General features: G+C 46.9%; 1 protein-coding gene across 1 annotated transcript in view; it reads left to right on the top strand.

The window, feature by feature from the left end:
* The window catches only part of Casq2 (calsequestrin 2), a 61,051-nt gene that overhangs the window by 7,222 nt on the left and 30,710 nt on the right, over nt 1–23,119 (top strand). Inside the window, exons 2-4 of the mRNA XM_055628164.1 lie at nt 13,853–13,937; nt 16,510–16,610; nt 20,196–20,307. Of these exons, the coding sequence (XP_055484139.1) occupies nt 13,853–13,937; nt 16,510–16,610; nt 20,196–20,307 (298 nt within the window). The remainder of the gene's footprint in view (nt 1–13,852; nt 13,938–16,509; nt 16,611–20,195; nt 20,308–23,119) is intronic.

Here is a 23,119-nt window from a genome sequence, read left to right on the forward strand (position 1 = left end):
TCCTCCTCCTCCTCCTCCTCCTCCTCCTCCTCCTCCTCCTCCTCCTCTTCTCCCTTTCTTTCCATGGCACTTGGGTAACATCTTGCACTCAATGTGATACTTTCTATAGAAATTGAAATCTACAAAGCTCAAGACTTTGTATTAGTCACCGGTCACAGCATGTAGGTCAGAGACTGACGCAGTGGGTATTCTGCAATGGTTTTTGAACAGATATTGAAGGAAAAAAGGAGAAGGGAAACAGTAGGTATTGAATGTATTTTGAGCCAGGCCAATGGCAGAAGCTTTGCATACACTAGTTTATTTACTTCTTATATTTCCACCTTGCAGAGAAGTAAGTCAGAGAATAAGGGAAAATGGCCCAAATCATGAAGCTATGAAAGGACAATATAGCACGAAGCAGGATTTGAACCTAGACTGTTTGGTTCAGATGGCACGTTCCTTCCACTACACTGCAGAACAGCTGAATGGGATGGCTTCAGGTTTGTAAGCAGGACCAAGTCATGAAAGCACATTTCTGAAACTCTGGACTTTCATCCACACTTGGCCATGCTAAACTGCACCACTGGACTCTATGTGGCTAAGTGGTTACTGTGTTTAAATGGGCAAAAGCTTAAGACCCGGCTAGACTTTTATGAATGGATGATGATGGATGAATGAATGGATAGGTGGAGAAGAGATGGGAAAGGAAAGGACTTACAAACAAGTTGTGTAGATCGGAAATACATTTTTCCTTGATTACTTTTAAGAATTACATTGTGAAGGGCATGGATACCATGGCTCACAAGTCAGAGGACAGCTTTTGGAAGACAGGTTTTTCCCTCTGTCAGGTGTGTCATGGGATCAGACTCAGGTCATCAGGTTTGGTGGCAAGTGTCTTGGTGAGCTGTCTCTCCTTAAAGTAGAGAATAGAAAGAGGTTGAATTTGTTAGACCCAGGGATCTGTGTATTCTCCTGTGCTTCTTCCCACTGAAACGTGGGTAAAAGAAGGTTTTGGTTTGCGTGTTTGTTTGTTTTCCCAAACCGTGGGGGCTCTCAGCCTAGCATGTGTCTGTACACATGAGCAGAGAGCTCCAAGCTTTTCAAGGTTGACCCTGCATTCCAAGCCTGTTTAGCACTGGCAACTGTCCCGGTGGTTGCTCTTCCAAGCCCCAAGGCAGTATGAAGTGGTTGGAGTCAAGTAGATCCACAGATGGAACGGTGTGGGAATGCTGGGCAGAGAATAGCAACACACGCAAGATTCGGGGAGTTTTTCCAACTGTTCCCGGCCCAAAGACAGCCCTCTTCAGTCTCACACCTGCTCCGCTCCGAACAAAATCAGATGAGGTCAGGACTATTCTGGTTTGGCTCTGAGAAAGAATCCTCACGTAGGCTCTAAGCCTGTGCTCTCCCTGGAGAATCCCTCACCCCTCGCACCCCACCCCCACTCCCCCCAGCTCACCTGACACTCCCACTCCCGTGCCTTGGCGCTGTAGAATGCGCCTTTGCTAGGCGCTTTAGGTAGTGTAGGTGATCTTGGGTGCAACGGTAAAGAGACAAGAAGGGCTCCAGGTGGATTATGGATTCAGTTGACTGCAGCTAAGCCTTAGTAAAGAAAGAGTTTACAAATGGAGGGCTGGCTCAGTGGGTGAGGCTGCTGACCAACCTAAGCCTTATGATCTGAGTTCGTTTCCTGGAACCCTTGTAAGAGTGGGAGGAGAGAAAGTTGTCCTCTGACTTCCACACACATGCTGTGACACATGAACCCCATGGCATATGTGCCCCCAAATACATTGTGCGCATGAGTACAATATTAAAAATAGTTGCTTAAAATGTTTTCAAGGGTCCTACCTCACCAAACCCCTCAGCGATACTCAGGCGTGAGCAGGATACCTAAGTTCTGCTCTGTTCATCAGAACCACAGTTCATCTTGAAGCTTCTCCATCCGCAAACACAGTCTTGAACATCCTCCCACAGTCAGACGTGTTTAAATGAGGCTGTCTCCAGCATCGTGGAAATACAGTAAGAACTCTTACAAAGCAGTACAAGAAAAAGACACAGGATCTGTGGAGATATCGGAGGAGATTTATGTTCCCACCGCCAGCCCTGCTCTCTGGCAGCTTGCGCTTTGCAGGTTGGCATGCTGTGTGTCTCCTGAGGCTCAGTCTCAGTGCACCCCTAAGGCGAGTTGCTCCCCTAGAAAGCCAGTTCAGCCTGAAGTGCCGGCATGTTTGAAGAAGCCTCGGAAGCTTCCGTGGTTTCTAAGCTAGGTGCAGCAGGCCTGAATTATCCACACGAGCTGTTTCTGTTTGGACGGCCACTCAGGAAGGCATCCAGCACGCCATCTTGCGATGCAGTAGGCTGGCAAGGCATCAGAGTGTGCAAGCTGCCAGGTACCCGAGCCAGGAAGCCTCTCCTGCCCATCTGCTGTGTGGCAGCCTTGTCCTACCAAGCTCACCTGCCTCTGCCTTACCCCTTTCCCACAGCCGTCCTAGCCCGGTCAACCTATGAAGCAAATGAGTTTGAGCCTGTGTGTTAACAGTGTGGCCGCAAGCAGGACAGGGTTCTCCAAGGCTGACTGCTTGTTTTGTAAACAACTCCAGTGGTCACAATATGTACTTTCTTTCCAGGTTGTCTTATGATGGTAAAACAGGCACAAGGCGCCCGAAAAGTAGCCCACGCATATTTGGTGCACAGTTAAAGACTACTTTTGAATTCGCCATGGATGTGACGTTCCACAAAATCTCCCTCTCTCCACACAAGCTGGTTTTTCCATGGCATCTATTGTCATTAATAGACGCTACCAAAATATTCTAGTCAGAATTCATCATTATCGTTTTCAGAGACAGGGTCTCAATATGTCACCTGACTGACCTTGAACTGAGGATTCAGATTCATCTGCCTCAGCCTCCTGGGTACAGGGATCGAGTCAGGGCCTGGCATTTCATAAAGTTGAGGCACATAGGAGCAGACTTCTGCCTTTCAGTGTGCACGGTAGGTCGGAGATGTCTAAGCCCTTCCTTTATGTCTAGTAGGTCTCTCCATGGGCGGGGCCTCCCTCCCCTTTCTAATGGAGGATGATGTAAACCAAGAGAAAGTGGATTTCGAAAGGAGACTTCTCTTTCTGCTCCCAGAAAGGCTCTGAGGCGTGTGTGTGTGTGTGTGTGTGTGTGTGTGTGTGTGTGTGTGTGTGTGGAGTTGGGTTGGAGTAGAGTGTGCAGGGGGCCCTCCTGCCAGAATGCCTCTCCACAAGCCCTTGAGAACAGAACTCTGCTAAGAGCATTAGGAAAGGGCACAGCCTATTTCCATGTTAGTTAATAATTCATCAATTTATTTATTTATATGGTGTTGGAGATTGAATCAGAGCCTTGCTCATACTAGCCAAATGTCCTATCACTGAGCAGCCAGCCCCAACTATTAAAATTAATTTTGTTGTTCAATTTGTGTGTGTGTTCATGTGCATGTGTATCTGTGTGTGTGTTTGTGTGTGTGTATGTGCCAGAGCACGCATGCGACTGTGTGTGTGTGTGTGTTACTGGGAATAAGCTCCATTTGGCTTTTATTCCACGAAATGCTCTTGTTAGTATAAAAAGGATAAACAAAAACCCTGACCTCCAGGGACAGCCTCCCTCATTCTGTCATATTGGATCTCACCCAAGGCTGTGCAATGAGAGGCTGTGCTCACGTCCCAGAGGCTGTGTGGAGCAAAGGTTCTCACCATATGTGGGCCCAGGGCTAGCTGCATGGGTCCATTCTGGGGTTCCAACCCAGACCTGCTGAGTGAGACGCTCTGGGTGGGCTCCGGGGGCTGTGTTAGCACCAGTTTTTCTCTGCAAGAGATGCTGATGTGTGCTTGTGGTCGGGGTGAGGCTCAGAACGGAGTGGGCCCTGCAGTGGTTTTACAGGAAATAAACCTTCACTAAACACTCACATACAGGTTATGCCAGCAACAGTTGGCTCTTGCTTCTTTTTGGAATAGGAACTTGAAGATCAAGGAAGCTATAACTTGCTCAGCTCACAGCTGGTCATCAGTAGAGCCAGGGCATGGGCTCAGCTCCTTCTGGTTTCCTCTGCAGAAGCAGGTTGCAGTGGAGGAGAGCTTTGATTCTGGAGCAGTGTCAGGGTTGGGCTCTCAGTGAGGTTGCTTTAAAACTCTAGGGTCCTTGACAAATTGGCCAGCCTCTCTGTTTCCTCCATTTCCTCATCTGCAAAGCTCTCTCTTGGGAGACTTTCATGAAGATTCCAAAAGATAATTCCCATGAGTTAGTTAGTGCTGTAGTTACCATAGTGAACACTCATCTAGTGTTATCTTTTTTTTCCTTTTTAAATTCATTTTTTATTTATTACAATTTATTCACTTTGTATCCCAGCTGTAACCCCTCCCAATCCCGCCCTTCGTCCATCTTCTCCTCCGATGCCCCTTCCTCAGGCCACTGATAGAGGAGGTCCTCCTCCCCATCAGGTCACATCAGAGCTGACTGCATTGTCTTCCTCTGTGGCCTGGTAAGGCTGCCCCCCAAGGTGATCAAAGAGCCAGCCACTGAGTTCATGTCAGAAACAGTACCTGTTCCCATTACTAGGGAACCCACTTGGACACTGAGCTGCCGTGGGTTATATCTGTGCAGGGGTTCTAGGTTATCTCCATGAATAGTCCTCGGTTGGAGTATCAGTCTCAGAAAAGACCCCTGGTCCCAGATATTTTGGTTCTGTTGCTCTCTTTTTAAACATTTAATTAAATTATTTGTGTTGTGTGTGCCTGTGTATGTGCATGCATGTATGTGTGTGTATGTGTCTGTGTGTATGAGGTTATGTGTGTGCTCATTACATGGTGCATATATGGAGGTCAGAGACAACTTTGTAGAGTCGCTTGCCCTCTTCCACCACATGGGTACTGAGGATCAAATTCAGGTGGTCAAGTTTAGTGGCAAGTGCCTTTGCCACTGAGCCGTACAAAAAAATTGGTGTTTTATTGTAATGGTTTTGTAGACTTTCAGCCTTAAGGGATGAAGTGAACACATAGCCAGCAGCCTTCAGGACTCTGTGTTGGCACTAAGTGGGGTGATAGTCCCCAAAGTGCTGACAAAGCAAACTAGTGCTTCCTCCCTCCCACCTCCTCAGCACTCCCAAGGGCTTCAATGCATAGGTTGATTCTCACAAATAGCTGACCCTTTCTCAGCCAGCCTCCTTGGTGGACATAATGTGTGCCAACTGCCAGGCTCTACATAGCACGGGTCTTGCTTGAGAGTGGCCAAAAGTGAGAGGAGATTACCGGAGATAAACGCGGGCTCTTGGGTTGCAGGGGACGCACGGTTTTGAATAGTTTGATGTGTTGCCACACGCTATCAGGGAGAGGCAGGGAGAAGAGCCCTCCCGGCTTGCTTGGAGAGAGCAGCAATGCAGCCAGGGCACTTACAACGGCTGGTCTTGGGGACCTTCACTGTGAGCAGATATCTGCAGAATTCTCAGGCTCTTTGTTCTGCTGTCTGAGGATTCTTGGGCCTGCAGAAAAGCAAAAGCACAGCCGCATCCCTTCAACCAATCTCCCAGCGTGCTCACTCTCACAGCATTCCTATCTTCCAAGGAGACTCCAGTTACTCCCCATGAAGACAGTTCTTGGGAAGTGTCTTCATCTCTCTGTGTGTTAGAGCTGATAAATTCTATTCAAGAACGTGGGAGACACAGACCTATTACGTTCCCTGTCCTCTGAGGCCCAGGACACAGTCAGGCTGTGGAGGGGTGGGGGTGGGGGGCTTGCCCCTCTCACAGCCTTGTGCACTGACTTCCTTTCATGGACAAACTTCTGGAACAAGCAAGCCACACCTGCCCCAGCCTGTCCTCACCACCCACTCTGTCCAGTTCTCTGCACTGGCTTCTGTCCCAGCTTTTCTTTACAAGGTCATCCATGACTCATCAGCCCAGAAAGGAAAACTGATGGGGGTCTTGCTCCTCCTGGGCTCCCCATGACGCCATGCCTTGGCAACTTTGGAGTCAGGGCACCACAGTGATCCGTTCATGCCTTTCACCTTCTGAACAGATCCTCCTTGAAGAACATAGGTGCTTCTTCAGGCACAGGCCCCTAACATGGCCAGCTCTGGCCTGAGGCTTTCTCACGGTACCAGCCCCAAGAATGCCTCCACCTCTCACATCCTCAGCTCCTTTGGGTAGTTTGAGTGACTTCTGCCATCATGAATTCACTGCAGTTCTATCTGTTCTAAGAAGCTGGTCCCGGTTCTGGAGCATTCTCCTGATGTTATCATTTGTCCTTTATTCTGTTTTCTGGCTGGAGACCCTAGATCACCTTATGGCTCCTCTCCTTTGTTCTCTCTCCTTTCTCTGCCAAAAGCCAAGGAACAGCAACTGGTTCTGATTGGGTTGCAGCTCATGCTACCTCCCACATAGGCAGCTGCTTCTCCATAGCCCCAACCCTTGGTCTGAGACCACAACACCTGCCGGCCACCAGGATGCCTTTCCTTCCTTTATTCCTTCCTCTATCTGGTCTGTGTCCTCAGAGTTCCCTTCTCTGAACTCAGATCAACTTCTTTGTTCTACTCAACTCCAAATTACAATATCCAGCCTTCACTTCCAATCACAGTATCCAAAATCTTCACTCTTTTTCTTATACATTTTTTAAACTTCATTTTATGTAGATAAGTACTCAGTCTACTTGAACACCTGCATGCCAGAAGAGGGCATCAGCTCCCAGTATAGATGGTTGTGAACCACCACGTGGTTGCCAGGAAACTGAACTCAGGACCTCTGAAAGAGCAGACAGTGCTCTTAACCGTTGAGCCATCTCTCCCACCCTTCTTACACAATAAACACAGGACTTTTTTTTTTTTTTTCCAAGACAGAGTTTCTCTGTGTAGCGCTGGCTGTCCTGGAGCTTCTCTGTATTAGACCAGGGTGGCCTCATACTCAGAGATCCACCTGCCTCTGCCTTCCGAGTGCTGGGATTAAAGGAATGTGCCACCACACCTGGCATAACCCAGGACTCCTTTCAGCTTCTCCAAATACAATTTGCCCCACTAAGCTAGATTGTTCCTGTCCAACCCTTGACACGTGCACCTTCAAACCTGAACTGACACCATTTCTCCTCACTGGTTGCACACACTCCTTCTGCCTGTCCTGGTCCAATGTCTCACTGGCCTCTGCTCTTTCAAGAAGTATCCCTTTTAATTTGTTCATTTACTTGAGACACTAATTTGGGGGTCAGCCCAGTGCTCATGGGTGCTGGGATAGCACAGGGAGAAAGGCATACACGGACACTGAGCCTGCAGGCCTTAACACCAGCCATGGAGAGACAATCATCATGGACAAACCAAGGAGGTGTGGCAGAGGAAAAGCTCAGGGCACCCTGAGCAAGTACTGAATTGGGAGTGGGCTCAGGGGATCCCCTCTGGAGAACTAACATGTCTGAATACACTACGACCATGGTGGCACAGTTGGTGAAGGATGGCGAGGGGAGTCTTCTCAATGGAGTGAAGGACATATACACATGCAGGGAATGCTTTTATGTCTTTGTGGTGTATTACACAAGATACAGAGTGTCCCCAGTGGGGCTGAAGGGGTACCAGGCCACACCATGCAGGGCTGTGTGGCTATGTAGGGATGTTTAGACACACCCAAAGTGCATGGAACCCAAACCCACAGCACTCATCATGGCCTGCCAGGCTGTCTGATCTGCCCCTGACCCTTGCCCACAGGCTCTCTCTTATGAGACTCCACAGCCTATAAATCTGCTCCGCTGTTTTGGCTGCCTCCCTTATTAACCCATCCTTGGCTAACGACGGTTACTTCTCTTTCTAGTCTAATAATCCAGGCTTTGGCATTTGGGGATCCGTAATGACCCAGAACCCTTTTCAGCCATGGTACTACTAAGAAGGAGATGTAGCATTTATTAAGCACCTACTGTGTGTGAAGAACCATGTCAAGCACTCCTTATGCATTATCCCAGTTCATCTTTAAAGCAGTCCTGTGTTGTAGATGGCATTGCTGCCCATGTTGTGTGGTGAAGTCATAGCACAGGCTGGTGACAAAGTCAGCAATCCAGGAATTGACACTAAGTCCCATGCTCTTCATCACTGGGGTCTAGCAGGCATAGGTCACTTACTCATTTAAAGACCACACTCACTTGGACCTCATCATTACAGCAGCAATGGTGATATAACTCTTTATAAAATGTCATAACCAGAAGGAGAAAGACACAGCAGAAACATACACTATCAGCTACTGAATTATTTATCATGTTATCCAGAAGCTGCACACAACCAGGCAACGGATGGGACTAGTCTCTAAGATGGACCTCAGGCAAGACTATGAAATCTAGCCAACAGGGCAGCTGGTGGTGGAATGGCGACAAGCTAACAGGAGAAAATTACTCTTTACACAGTTATGTGTAAAGAGCTTTCTGGGCATTTAAGAAATGTGGAGGCAACCTTTTTTTCCCCCTTCACCTACGGACTCATAGTATTTGGTGATAATTACTCCTTGCCTCTCTGGCTCACAAGCTCCTTGAACTTGTGAAGTCCTCGGACCAACCCATCCATGCACCCATGAAGGTACTGACTGTCTCCAAGGAACTGTGCTGAATACAGAAGATGCTCGCCTTTCTCCTTGCTGAGGAAAGAGTCGCCATACAGACTCCCAGTGCTGGTGACCACAGACTAGATGCCAGGGTTCACTCCCAAGGGGGGGGGGTCACTGCAATTCTAGAAAGGAGACTGGAGTGAAAGCTGAGCTGGGGCTGGCATCTGAGGTTGGCTAAGGCTTAGAGAGGAGAGGAGGCGAGTGAGGTTTGGGTAGAAGGAGTGGGATGGAGGAAACCAAGCCACCTGCAAGGCACAACAGTGACCTGTTTTCCTCCTCCAGCCTCCCCAGCCACTACTGGTCCTCAGGGACCCAGTCACATTAAAAGTTAGCCCAGGGATCCCAGGCCTGCACCACAGCCATCTCCCCACTCAGACCCACAGTACCCTGAGGTGTCTGCCAGCCCTGGCTACCATTGATTTCAGCTTGAGAGTGGTGCGTACTGGAGCTGATGGTGGGGATGATAGGCTTAGATGGGCAGGCTTTGGGTCTAGTGAGGATGGGAGTTGATAGCAATTCAGGTGCTGCAGGGATTGTGAGTCAGGATGCTGAGGATGAAGGAGAACAGGAGGAGGAGGAAGATCTGTCTCAGGCAACGGGGCTTTCTAGCCCATCTGCGACAGTGTGCTCTGTCTGTACATCTGTGGCACAGGACAGGATAGATGCTTACCACTCGTGTGAATTCAAAAGTTCCATGTAGCTATCAAGATAAGGGTGCTTCACATGCCCAGGAGAGGAAAACATTTGTGCTTACCTAAAAAAAAAGATTAACTGTGATGATGTATGCAGAGGAGAAGGCTGAATCATCTGCTCTTGTTTAGCTCTCCAAGTTAAGTTCTTCTTTCCTGATATTTATGTGTGTGTGTGGGGGGGACAGAGAGGGTGGGGTAGGAAGAGATATGGGAATGTGGCACATACATATCGCGTTGCACATGGCATGGCATGCCTACGGAGGTCAGATGGCAACCTTGTGGAATCGGTTCCTCTTCCTCCACCTTTACACGGGTCCCAGGGCTAGAACTTGGGATGTGAGCCTTGGGAACAGGTGCCTTCAGCTGTCAGTGAGCCATCTCCATGAAATACTCACCTCTTGAGCGAAGAGATATCAAAAAAGCCAGCATGAGCCCACAGTTGCAACACTGCTGTGTAGCTTTCTGAAGTAACAGTCATTAATAAGTTGTGCATTCCAGAGCGTGATGTGAGAGCTGAGGTCTCAGAACCACAGGGTGTGGCTGTGTAGTTTATGAGAATGTGGATTCCTAAGCCCCACCTCTGTTCTATTTTCTATTCTCTGTCAAGGAGGACAGAGAACCCCATTTTAACAGAGCCCCTGGTCATTCTTGTGCATTCCAAAGTTGAAGAACTGCTGTCAGAGGGGCTCATGCTGGGGAAGAGAAGGCTGTTTACTGGACTGCGAAGCTGGGTCTCCTGGCTTCGAATGATTGACAAGGAAACATTCATTTAAGATTTTGACTACAGTAAATAGGACAGGAGAGCTTGCAAAGAAAAAGAGATTTATTAAAAACAAACAACATGGTCTGATGGATTGCACACAATAGCCTCCACCCAAGCGATTTTGCAGAAAGAATGTCTTAGGAAAGCCCATGGTGAGTCACATCATGAACCTGGTGGTGATGACACATTCTCAGCCTTCTCAGGCCCAAACAAAATCCAAGAAAAGAGAAAGCTCTGGGGTGGGAGGGGCAGGGTACCACTTGTTGCCTGCTCCCAGGGACCTTCCTCCATCCTGGCCACCTGGGCATTCCTGGAGCAGCACTCAGACCTGCATTCTGTGTAGGATCCTCAGTCTTACCTACCAGAAGGGAATGGTTTGGAGCCAGAGGAAAAGAAAGCAAGAATAAGGGCAGATAAAAAGGAAGAATGGATAATCAGCAGCAATCTTAGACTAACCGGAAAGGGAATAGAAGGAAGAAGATGCTTGGTGTAGTCAGGGAGGACACAGAAATAGAGGGACAAAGGGAGAGCCATAGAACAGAGGGTGAAGGGACTTAGCGCACTCTCAAAATTACTCAGGGGAGACAAGAAATCCCAAAAGGATTGTAGGATACACAGCAGCAAACTGCAAAATATGAAACAGAATTGAAAGGACTGAACAGGGAAAGAGATACATCAGTAAGACGGAGATGCAGACAAGCAAAATGAAATAAGAACAAACAAAAACACCAGGGAAGAAAACAAGGTACTGTCTTCAAAACAAGACTGGAATTTGGTAACATTAGGAAACATAATGAAATGAAAAGTCAGACAAAGGAGAAAGGGATAAAATTTTTGCATGATTATCCACACAGAAAATTCCCAAGAATTCCAAAGAAAGAAAGAAAGATTTTTTTTTTAAGAAATAATAAATGAGTTCAAGGTGACAATCTACAAGATAAACATAAAAATACAATTATATATCCTGTACTAGTGAGAACACATATTCAAACAGTGAAAACACACCACTATAGTGCAAAATATTTTAAAATTTGGATGTAAATTTAACAAAACTTGCACTAGACTTACACACTATATTGAGTGCAATGGTGCATGTCAGTAGTCCTAGCACTTGGGAGGTGGAGGCAGGAGGATCAGAAGTTCAAGGCCAGCCTGGACTACGTGAGACCCTGCCTCAAAAAAAAAAAAAAAAAAAAAAAAAACCTAAACTAAACTAAAAAGGCTATGTGCTCAGAGCTGCAGTGCTGGTAGAGAAATAGGAAAATACATGGAGAGAGAGGTACAGCGTCTTCACACATTAACAGATAATGTTCTGAATACATCACTCTCCCCAACTTGATAGAAGAGTAAATATAATTAACTCTCACACTTATATTGTATACACATATACATACACACACACACACACACACACACACACACACATACATACATGTGTTCATGAATGCATACAATACAATTCACAGAGAGAATAGACTGGAACCACAAAACCTGTGAGGTTTAAAGGTTCACCTCACAAAAGCTACAGCCTGGGCTGTGTGGTACAGACAGAGCGACACAGACACACAGACACACAGATCTGTGGAACAGCATGGAGACAGCAGAGCTAGACCCCCACAGACTTATCAGCTGAATCTTGATAGAGCCAGGGGCGAAGTTCGGGGAACAGAAATGGGGCCAACTAGCACAAGAAGAAAAAGAACCCCAGGTTGTCTCACAGCTTCCCCAGAATTTCATCAAAATAGCCTGTGATCCACAGAACAAAAAGTAAAACTTTTAGAAAAAAAAAGATAGAAATGTTCAGAGTTTAGCACTTGGACTGGAGATTGAAAACCCCATTCACAGCCGGGCATAGTGACACGTGCCTTTAATCCCAGCAGAGGCGGGTGGGTCTCCATGAGTTTGTGGACAACCTGATGGACATACTGAATTCAGCCGGAGCAACATAGTGAGAACCTAGCTAAAAAGAAAAAAGAAAAAGATAAGTTAGACTTTACTGAAATTGCATTTTCCATCTGTGTGTTGGAGGTAATGTGAACCTGGGGCTCCCTGACTCACACATTAACTGGCCAGGAAGCCTCAGGGATCCACTTGTCCTTAGAGCTGGGGTTGCAGGCACTCACCGTTATGCCGGACTCTTATGTGGACACTGGGGATGTGAGAGAGAAAGAGAAGAAGGAAAGGAGGAAGAGAGGGAGGAAGAGAAGGAGGAGAGAGAGAAAGCTAATGTTCTCTGTAAAGTGGGAAAACCAAATGAAGAAACGTTTCACAAAAGAAAACATACATAAACACGGAATACCGTTCACATAAACTGTCACAAAGCACAAATTAAAACCACAAGGAAGCATTGCTACATACCTATGAGAATGACTAAAATTTAAAACAGTGATAATACCAAATGCTGCCAAGATCGTATGGGGGACTCATACATTATTCATGAGGATGCACAACAGTTCAGCCATTTGGAAAACAGTTTGGTGGTTTTAGTGAAAACCAAAACTGCAATTCCTATATGAGTCAGAAATTATCCTTGTAGTCATTTATTCCAGAGATTAAGACTAACATTCAACTCAAAATCCCACATAGCGACTCTCTTCGTCATAGCCAACAGCTGGAATCAGCTCAAACACCCTTTCACAGGTTTAAGAGGTGAATGACTTAAGCAGACTTGTGGTATCCACACATGGATCTCTACTCAGCAGTGGACGGAGTATAGCTGGTGACACAGGCAGCGACGTGACAGACTCTGGACAGTTCCGCCAAGTGTAAAGATTTATCTCCAAAAGTTACCTGCTATGTGATTCCCTGCCTAGACGGCATTATACGGTTGACAACAAATGGAATTCCTGGTTTCCGGGAGCTGAAGTGGGGGTGGGAGAGCACAGAGTGGCTGTGACTCAAAAGGACAGCAGAGGGCTCCTTGTGGTAATGGATGTACTCTCTAGCTTAACTATCACTGGCACTATTCTGTGTGGAATGTTACCGCAGTTTCACAAGATGTATCTGTAGGAAACCGGAAGGATGCTTAAGAGATCTCACTCTCGTATTTCTTACAACAGCGTATGAACACACGCTTTTAAAAACAGTACTACCAGGGCCAAAGCGTAGCATGGGGTTCAGCTTGTCCGGCATTTGTAAGGTCCCAGGTTTAATACTCATATTTTATGATCTGTCAAGCCCCCTTTTTTGGCAAGATGACAGAGAGGTGATGACACTCTGACAATTTAGAGTTCTTTATTTTTTCATGTCTGAGTTTCAGGATGCTTAGCCGGATGCCCGTGCTATACGTGGTGTCACTGCGCAGACTACTGTCTGTTTGCTCAGAGTAGGTTTTAGCCACCTCTCCATCCAAGGCACTGCTGCATCCTCCTGGACTTTGGGGTCAATGACACCTTTATTCTCAGACACTCCCCATAGTTCTTTCTCACTACTGGCTGTGGGAAGCCTCTGGATGCCAATGGGTACCTGCATAACACCAGTCCAGAGTCAGGAAGCCCTCAGGACTCCCTTACTAATATGTGTGTCTCTCACAAGTTTACCGGGCAAGCGCAAAAGCTCTTAAGGCCCATGCTAGGTCCCCACTGCGTGTTTGAGCACCCTTGGTTCCTTTTTGATTCTCTGCACTCCAATTTTACCTTCTCCAGGGCAGAAAAGGCTTGTGGCCACAGATGTGTTTTTGCAGGTTTTTCCTGTTGGCCTCTTCTTCAGATTCTCAGCATTCTGCTGATCTGTCAGGGATCAGAGTGGCAGGAAGTAGGAAGAGTGCTGACACTTGTGATGGCTTCTGCCGTCTCTCTTCCCACAACTCACTTCCTCTATCTGTTTGTCTTTTCAGCTTGTGGCCCAGGTTCTGGAACATAAAAACATAGGCTTTGTGATGGTAGATTCAAGGAAAGAAGCCAAACTTGCCAAGAGACTGGGTAAGTTTAATATTTGAAATCTATTTGAAAAAACAAATGTGTCTCTTGTTTTAAAAAAGCAGTTATATTTATCTCGCATGGTAACTGGATTGTTTTCAAACACGTATTAAATGACAGTTCATACACAATTATGGATCAGAGAAAAGCCTAATAAAAGTAAAGCTAGGCCTCCATCTAATGGGTTGGCAGGAATTATTTATCTTTGCACTGGCATTAGGCAGAGAGAACGCCTTCCTGGAAAAACTAATGACAGGCACTTGAGCCCTCTAGTTAGCTCCTACAGCAGCTAGAAGCCCAGCTTCTCTATCTTTACACCTCAGTGGCTTCTCTGGGCCTCTCTGGGAACATTCCAGCAGCAGCCAACACATGATGCGTTTACAGCAGGGAGGTTTGCGGAGGTCCCAGTGTTAAGACTGAGCCCCAGCTGGGAACCTTTAGCCTAGATGGATTTAGGTGAGGGACAGTTAAGTGACAATGCAGTGGAAGCTGTAATCTCTCATGTCAATATGTCACAACCAAGTGCCCTTTAAGATCCCTTCTCCATAATCCCAAGGAGAAAGGGCACGGGGAACCCCTCTGGTTTCCAAATACCACCCCCCAATGCTGTCCATTTAGCTTTTTCCGCATGACCAGTGGAGAATAGCTATTAAAAATAGCAGGAGGTTATGAAACAGGACTTTTGAAGAAAGGTTAATTGAGTTTGGAGTAGTAAGCACAGAAGAAGAAGAAAAAAAGCTTAGTGGTGGTTCAGCGGACATCTTTGGGTCCTTGCAGGTGCATAATCCCAGGTGCATGCAGGTTCATTATCCAGGTGCATGCAGGTGCATCATCCCATGCAGGTGCATTATCCTGGGTCCATGCAGATGCAATATCACAGATCCATGAAGGTACATTATCCTAGCAAACTAGAAACAACTCTTTCCTAACCTATTTCTTAGAAGACCAGGCATTTAAAAAAAAATAAGATTTATATTACAGAAGGCTACTTAAGCTAGACACAAGGAAGAACTCACGCCTATAAAATGCTGACTTACTGAGAATGGCTGACTTTACCACCCAGACCATGGAAGTAAAATACGTTCAACTCTTCCTAGAGTGAAAAACAATCTAATGAGTTCTGCTTTTCCCCTAGTAGCTTATTGATTCCTAGCCTCGACCCCAGCCCACCACTATTTTGATGAGCAGGTGGTATTTGAGGGCATTTTTAGTAAAATGCTAGTGTTCTAGATATATTCAAATCTAGGCAGCGCGAGCTGAGTAAGAATTCACAAGAAAAGATTGGACAAAGACATGATGAGACTAGGTATGTCTAAATATATTTCTCTCTGATCTTGCCTGGGAGAGATGTAAGCAGCTGCCCTCTAGATGTTCCATCTTTGGGATGTGACTGTGTTCCCCCAACCTGCCCCTTTATCCTTACCTCCTCTCCCAGTTGCCTTACTTTGACAATGGCTAAAGCTGTGTGTGAAGCTCTGATCTGGTCTCACTCCCAAGCAGGATGCTGACTGATGTTCCCTGAGGCACATTTTGAGACCAGATGTCAGAAGAATCAAGAATTGTCTACTTGTGCTGGGGTGTCCCAGGGGCTCCTTGGATGGGCAGCAGGCAACGGACCAGCCCTCCTGCTCCTGAGTGTCTATTGTGGTTCATCAGGAGAAAGCATGTCTTGAATAATAGAGTTTAAAAACAACTAATCTGAAGAATCAAAGATGTTATGGAGTTGCCATAATATCAACCTTGGCTGTTTAATATTTTGGGGGGAAAGGATACAGTGTCCCAGCAAGGACTGGTAAAAATACATCAACTGTACCAAGGGTGCTGGGGCAAAGGTGAAGCTGCCGTCTGCCCTCCCAGAATCTACCAGAGTCCTGAGTGAAGAGGCCTGTGACCCAGAAGGGCCGTCTCTCCACCTGTCCAGGCTCTGTGCAAGAGGCTGGGATCTGGAGAAGACTACACCCCTATTGTCAGAGATTGTCCTGTTAGAATGAGTACCCACGAGCAAGGGGAGCGGGAGAGACACCAATAACAGCAGGAGCTCCAGACAGTTGCAGAAATCTTAGATGAAAATGGGCCCTAAGCCGGAACCTGGAGGAGTCACCAAGATGGAATCAGAGATGCAGGTCACTCTATGTTTAGAGAAAAGGAAAAGATAAGTAAACCCCTGCTTTGTGCCTCTCGCTGGACACAGCCTTTAACAACAGCATTCAGCCTGGAAGCAAGGAGAGAGACTCAGGAATAAGGAGCCCGGATCTGGCCAAGGAGAGCGGGGAGACAGCGCTGGCATTAGGCGATTGGAGGACTTGAAGCCGGGCTAAGGTGACAGGCTAAGGCTAAGGTAGATTGTGGATAGAACAGGTTCTGATGTGGAGAGTGGCAGGGTTCTGCAGTATCCATGGGAATTAATGCAGTGGTGGGATGGAGAGCAGCTTTCCAATTCAATGCTGACCCTGACAGATGGACCTGTCTGTGTTGATGTTAGTTCCACTGGTCCTCACCCCACTGCCATTCAGGGATAACTCAGAGGCTTTTTCTGCACCTGAATGACCTTGCCTTCGCCCCTTGTTCCTTTCAGGCTTCAATGAAGAAGGAAGCCTGTATGTTCTGAAGGGCGACCGTACGATTGAGTTTGATGGGGAGTTTGCAGCGGATGTCTTGGTGGAATTCCTCTTGGATGTGAGTATTTAGCATGTGGCCTTTGTGCCACTGTTCCATACAGGAGAGGCTCCAACTCTGATGCAAGGACAGAGGAGCCAGGGATGCTGGCATGGCGTAAGGCATTTCTCAGGCTTCGCCAAACAGCGAGGAGGAGTGCCTGCATTATAACGGGATCTACTTTTACTGGAAAGCAGGCCTGAAAGCCATCATAGAAACTGTTCCAAGTGACTCAAGGGTAGTGTGTGTGTGTGGTGTGATGGAAGTGACATGGTATTCTCTTACCATCACTTACACACTGATACCCACTGGCATTCCTTTGACGCTGGTGCAGTGACACTGAGAAAAAGCCAGGGAATGTGGAGAAGGAGGGGGCTAAGCAGTCACTGAAGATGGAAGTGGGACCGTAGGCCCAGTCTCTCTGGGTCATCTTCTGGGCTGTATAAGGGAGAGACAGTGGGTTAGTGAGGTGGCCCAGAAGGCAAAGGCGCTTACTGCCAACACTGGTGGCCTGCATTCAGTTCCCTGGCCCCACGGGGTGGAAGAAGAGAACCAACTCCCCCAAGCTGCATTCTGACACACACTCCTTCCCAAGGGTGTGAGCAGATGCTCCCACACACAAAGGTCAAAAAAAAAATGTGTTTTGCTTTTTGTTTTTAAGGAAAGACAGAGCTAAGGAAACACACACTCCCAGGGGCAAAACACAAAACAAACAAACAAAAAATAAAACACATTCATCGTCAGTCATGGAGGTACCACTTCCTCAAATCCAAGTTCCAAAGGAGGGGGAAATGCGACAACACATTTTGGTGCATGAAAGGCCAGCCTGGGCTTTGTGAGGACAACTTTGTCCCTAAAACCAACAGCAACAGTAGCAATATCAGCAGCAATAATGAAACAATAGCAATGACACAAAGAACTCACGGCTGATCATCCGCACTGGCGATTTTCCAGCAGACACCAACCGATCTATTGCTTTCTCCTCACGCTCTTAAATGCCAGAGAAGGCAGAAAGTGGTTGCTAAATATAGTGCCCACAGCCTCTGCTTGGCTCTCACCCTCTGGCCCACACCTAGAATTCCTAGGAAATATTCAAGAGAAGCAACATTGAAAATCCAGGCCAGCATGGCACTGCTCCAAACTTACCAGCTAAGAGGGAGTTTCTGGAAGCAAGAGTCTACATGCTTTCAACAAGAAACTGTGATTGACCCATAAAAGTAGCAAACCAGAGTCAGAGCAATGTTTAGATTTATCAAATCGGGGTGCTATCTCTGTAATCCGCAGATAATTCTACTCTAAGTCTGTGGTCTCTCTTTGTTAGAATTATTATTACTGTGATGAAAAATCATAACCAAAAGGAACCTGGAGAGGAAAGAGTTGGTTTGGCTTACATTTGCTGAATTCATGGAGAAGCTAAGACAGGAAATCAAGAAGGGCAGAAATCTGGGTGTAGGAGCTGATGAAGAGGCCAACTAGGAGTGCTACTTTCTGGCTTGGTCCTCATGGCTTCTCAACCTGCTTTCTTATAGCACTCGGGTCCACAGCCCAAGGGTGGCCCCACCCACAATGGGCTTGGCCCTCACCTGTTAATCATTAATTAAGAAAATGTTCGGCAGGCTTGCCTGTAGCACGATCTTCTAGAGAAACTTCTCAATTGGTATTCCTTCCTCTCAGATGATTACAGCTGGGTCAAGTTGACATAAAACTAGCCAGCTCTTGGCCTTTATCTTCAAGGTGGGTGCTAGAAGGTGAGTGATGAGATGGGCCACGCCAGGAACCCATTACTCACACGTCCTTTTTCATATCCGAGAAGAGGAGAAAACCTGCCCCCATCATCTTCTTAAGAGTAAAGGATCATTTTCTCAAGAGCTTTAGCAAACTTGTCACCACTGAGCCAGAACCAGGCCATTCTCCCATTCTTGATTTAAGTGTCAAGAGATGATACAGAATTAACAAAACTCCGGGGGCTGGAGAGACGGCTCAGTGGTTAAGAGCACTGTCAGCTCTTCCAAAGGACTTGGTTCTATTCCCAGCGTCCACATGGGAGCCCACAACTGTCTTTACCTCCAGTTCCAGGTGATCCGACACCTTCATACCAATACACATAAAGTAAAAGTAAATAGAATTAACACAACTCAATTGGTGGGAAAAAAATAGTCCTGTTTCTAAGGCACTAGGGAAGAAATTGGAAAGCAATGGGCTCAGGAATTTGGGTGTAGGCAGGCACGTACTGCACGTTGCGTCTCGTTTTTGATCACTGACAAACACCTGAGGGAAGCAATAAAAAAAAAAGAGGATTTGCTTTAGATCTCAGGTTTGGAGGTTTCAGCCCAAAGTCTGCTGAGTTCCTTGCATTTGGCCTGAGACAAGGCAGAAATCACAGCAGCAGGAGCGTAGGGCTGAGGCGGCCACCTCCTGCTGCCCAGAAAGCAGGGGGAAAAAAGAGGAAGGCCCTGGCGACCAGATTCAGCCTTCAGGGCAAATTCTCCATGAGCTGCTCTCTCCTTCCTAATTCTCATCTTGACCCAATAGCATCATCAGATTTTAATGCCACCAGGGGCTCCGTCCATCAGTGGAGCCGGAGGCTTCCTGATCTAATCCCATCTCAGCGAGTGAAGCCCCAAGCTGTGGACACTTCAACACTGGAGCCTTTCAGAAGACACCTCATATTCAAAACACAGTGCATGTTTTCACTCATATGTAAAATTTAAGATAATTGAATGTCTTTTTAGAAGAAACAGAGAGTCTATGTGAGGCTGCTTACCAGAGTCGGGAATGGGATCGAACAGGAGGAGATGTGATCTGAGGGAGGGAGGCAGGAAGAGAAAGTAGCATTTTCTTCCTTTGAGACAGGGTGCACAGTGTGGCCAATGTAGCAGATGAAAACAGAGACTTCAGAACTGCTAAGAGGGGACACAAATATTCCAGTCACACAAATGATAGGTCTACGAGGTAATGGGTGTTCATTAGCTTCATCTAATTATTTCACAATTTATTCATAGTTTCTAGCACTTTGTGTTCCAGCAGTACAAACAGTTACGGCTGGGGAGATGGCTCAGTGTGTAAAAGTGCTCGCTGTGCAAGGACGACAACCTGAAGGCCTGGGTTTGAATCCCAGCACCCATGTAAAAAGCCTGGCATGTCTTCTTGCGCCTGAAACCCAGCCCCAGGAGAAGGAGACAGGCAGCCCTGAGAAAAGGCTAGCCCAGAAGGGCAAGCTCCCAGTTCAGTGGGATAGCCTCTCATGACCAAGGGAGGCAGACCACTGCCCCCCACATCTGAGCACAGGGGTCTCACACACTCATACACACACACACACACACACACACACACACACACGACACAATCTCTCCCTCTTATTCTCTCTCTCTTATACACACATTCTATGTATATGTATGAAAGTATAGTTATAATTGTCAATTTATAGCTTAAGATACCATCTAAAAAGAAGTAACTAGCTAGCAAGAGGACTAGAATGCTCCCCCCTCCCCCAAGAACAACCATCCCCAAGCCTTCCCTCTAAAGTGTTCTGTCTTGCCACTGGGGAGAGACGATCTCTCTTATTTAAACGTGTGTGTGTGTGTGTGTGTGTGTGTGTGATTTCAGCTCATTGAAGACCCAGTGGAGATCGTGAACAACAAGCTGGAATTGCAAGCCTTTGAGCGCATCGAGGACCAGATCAAGCTCCTTGGCTTCTTCAAGAACGAGGACTCGGAATGTAAGTCGTCTGTCAGCACAGGCCTGTGAGTCTAAAGACCAGCCCCTAACAAGGTGTGCTGGAATAGCCCAGTTTTCATAACTCTTTTGCTGGGGGGCAGTAGGAGCTGACTTTCTTCCTGTTGCCTGTGCAAAGGGACAGATGTGCAGAAATTGTGCAAAACAGGGGGACAGAAAGAACATTAAGGTTAGGCCATGTTCTCTAGCCTTGAAGATGTGTGTGTGTGTGTGTGTGGTGCTTGTGAATGATTGTGTGTGTGATTGTAATTATATGTGGATTGGCATGTCATTGTGTGTTTTGATGTGCATGTACGAATGTGTGTGTTATTTTACATGTGTTATTGTATGTGTAAGTTTTTGTGTGTGTGCACGCTATTATGTGTGCATGTTCAACCGAATAAATAAATGCCTTCTTCTTTCCTCCACTCTCTCGCTCCGCTCCCTCCCCCTCAGCGTCTCCTGTAACATGGGACATAAGGTGGCCATCTCACTGATGCTGGCAGTTCCTGCGGTCACCAGCTGGAGAACTTCCCATTCAGCTGGGAAGGATTAAGTGAAGATTGGGTGGGGACAGGCTTGGTAGTTGCTAGAGAATGTGGAAAACTGCTAGCCAAGCCCACAGCTGGCCACCGGTCTATGCCTACAATGGCACCACACCCTGGGACAGATTCCTAAGAAGGCTTTGTGGCCAGGTTATGGGTGAGCAAAAGGACCTTCCTCAGCATCACTGCAGCAGGATGTGCAGGCTGGAGAGGGCAGAGGGTGGAAGTCCAGAGGAGCAGGGAGAAGGGAACAGGAAGGATAACTTTTTGAGTAGTTTAAAAAGACAAAACAGAAACCTGGTCTGGGCCATGTCACACAAGAACTGACAATGGTTTTGGTGGCATGCACAAGACCTAAACACTGTGATTCCAGCATGGGTCAAGGGGACTCAAGTTCCACCCCTCGCTGAGGAGCTTTGGCAACTGCTGGCAGCTAGGGAGAACTGGCTTCTCTCAGGGCTGTAGCCCTTGAGAAGCTGCTGCAGCTGAAGCTGTCCTGCACTCTGACAGCTCTAAGCGGATTCCATGCATTTCAAAAGGAACACACGGGTGAGCAGGGAGTACTGCCGCACACCCTTAATCCCAGCACTTGGGACTCAAAGGTAGGCAGACCTCTTCGAGGTCCAGGACACCAGGATCTACATAGTGAGTTCCAGGACAGCCAGGACGACACGGTGAGAGCCTGTCTCAAAACAAACAAACACCAAGACCATACAGATGTGGCAAATAAGTGAGGAATATAGGGAGAGAGTTGCAGGGCAGGGAATGGGGGTGGATTATAGGCGTGTATGAAATTATTAAGTACTTAAAAAAAAAAAACCCCTTAAGCCCCAGGGGTGAAAATTTACTCATTACTACAACTGGGGACTGCAGCTCTCCCGATGCTTGTTTTTGGAATCTCAAAGTGTTTTGAAATTGTTTCCAGAATTGTTTATCTATCTAGTCAGCCCACTAACACTCCCAGTCACTTCCCCAACAGCAGCTTGCCTGCCGTCTGTCCTCCACTCCCAACTGTGTCTCTCTTCTCACGTGCTTCTTGCGAAGCTCCACCCAACACACAGTGCTTGGAGCAGGAGAAGGGGGTACTGTGGGCCCTGCTATGCAGGGGACCCTTCTGCCGCCTCTGCTCACTCCTCTTTATGTGAATGCCAGCTGCCCTTCTCCTGCCCGTCCTTCCTCCTCCTTCACTAAGCATGGTGTGACAGATCAGGAGGGGCCAAGGCCAAGATCAGTAAAGAAAGAGCTTGCCAGTACTCCCTTCCTCTCCTCCATGCTAATGAAAACCAGAATGGCTCCATTTTATTAGCATCTGCGATGACTAGGGCCTGTGCCTCAGGGTGTCCCATGACAGGCTCCTGAGGTTGGTCTGTCTGGGGGGTTGTCTGTATTTTAATGGTGGTGGAACGCTACAGTTTGATTAACTATCTTATCACCTGTAGATGCAGAAGCCAGGATGAAAGTCCAGGGGCTTGGTTTTTGTGCTCATACTCCTAACCAGTGGGCTCTACTTGCAAGGCCTTGCAAACCTTATCAGTGAGGTGGTCAATGTGATCGTGGGTGTAGACAGAAAATGAGAGTAGCCTGCAAGGAATTTGGGCTTCTCAATTTTGAGTATTTAGTACTTACTTACTGATTGATTTATTACTTTCCTTATATAATGGTAGCAATAAGATATGAGTTGGGGAATAAATCACATAGTACATTTTCTGATTTTGACGGAGAATCTTTAGTCACTTCCAAGAAAGAAGCTTGTGCCTTTAGGTATTAGGCTTTAAATTGTAGCATGCAATTTCCTGAAGTGTCAGGCTCTTCAGTTCCTTGAAAACCACCATTGACAGTGGATGTCTTCACACACTGGATGGTGGCAAAGGAATTGGCCACAATGGTTGCCTTCTCTTTCTTTGATAAAAAAGATTATTTTTTTAGGTTTTTGTTGTTGTTTTGTTTTTTGTCTTTTTTTTAAGACAGAGTTTCTCTGTGGAGCCTTGGTGTCCTGCACTCACTCTGTAGACTAGGCTGGCCTCGAACTCACAGAGATCCACCTTGCCTCAGCCTCCATGCCAGGACTACAGGCATGCACCACCATGCCCAGCTTCATTGAAAGAACTCTTTTCTCACTATTGGACACAATTTAGCTGATTTGGTCCCTGTTCTTCATTGACAAAAGCATCTCTAGTTCAGATAACTGACTCTTCTTTTTGGTCACAGTTATAATCTTTATATTTCTTGTGATCCTTTGATGGGATTGAAACTCAGCTGTATCTTTTCATA

This window comes from Psammomys obesus, unplaced genomic scaffold, assembly GCF_907164565.1.
Source record: "Psammomys obesus unplaced genomic scaffold, mPsaObe1.curated_primary_1811, whole genome shotgun sequence".
Classification (NCBI taxonomy): domain Eukaryota; kingdom Metazoa; phylum Chordata; class Mammalia; order Rodentia; family Muridae; genus Psammomys; species Psammomys obesus.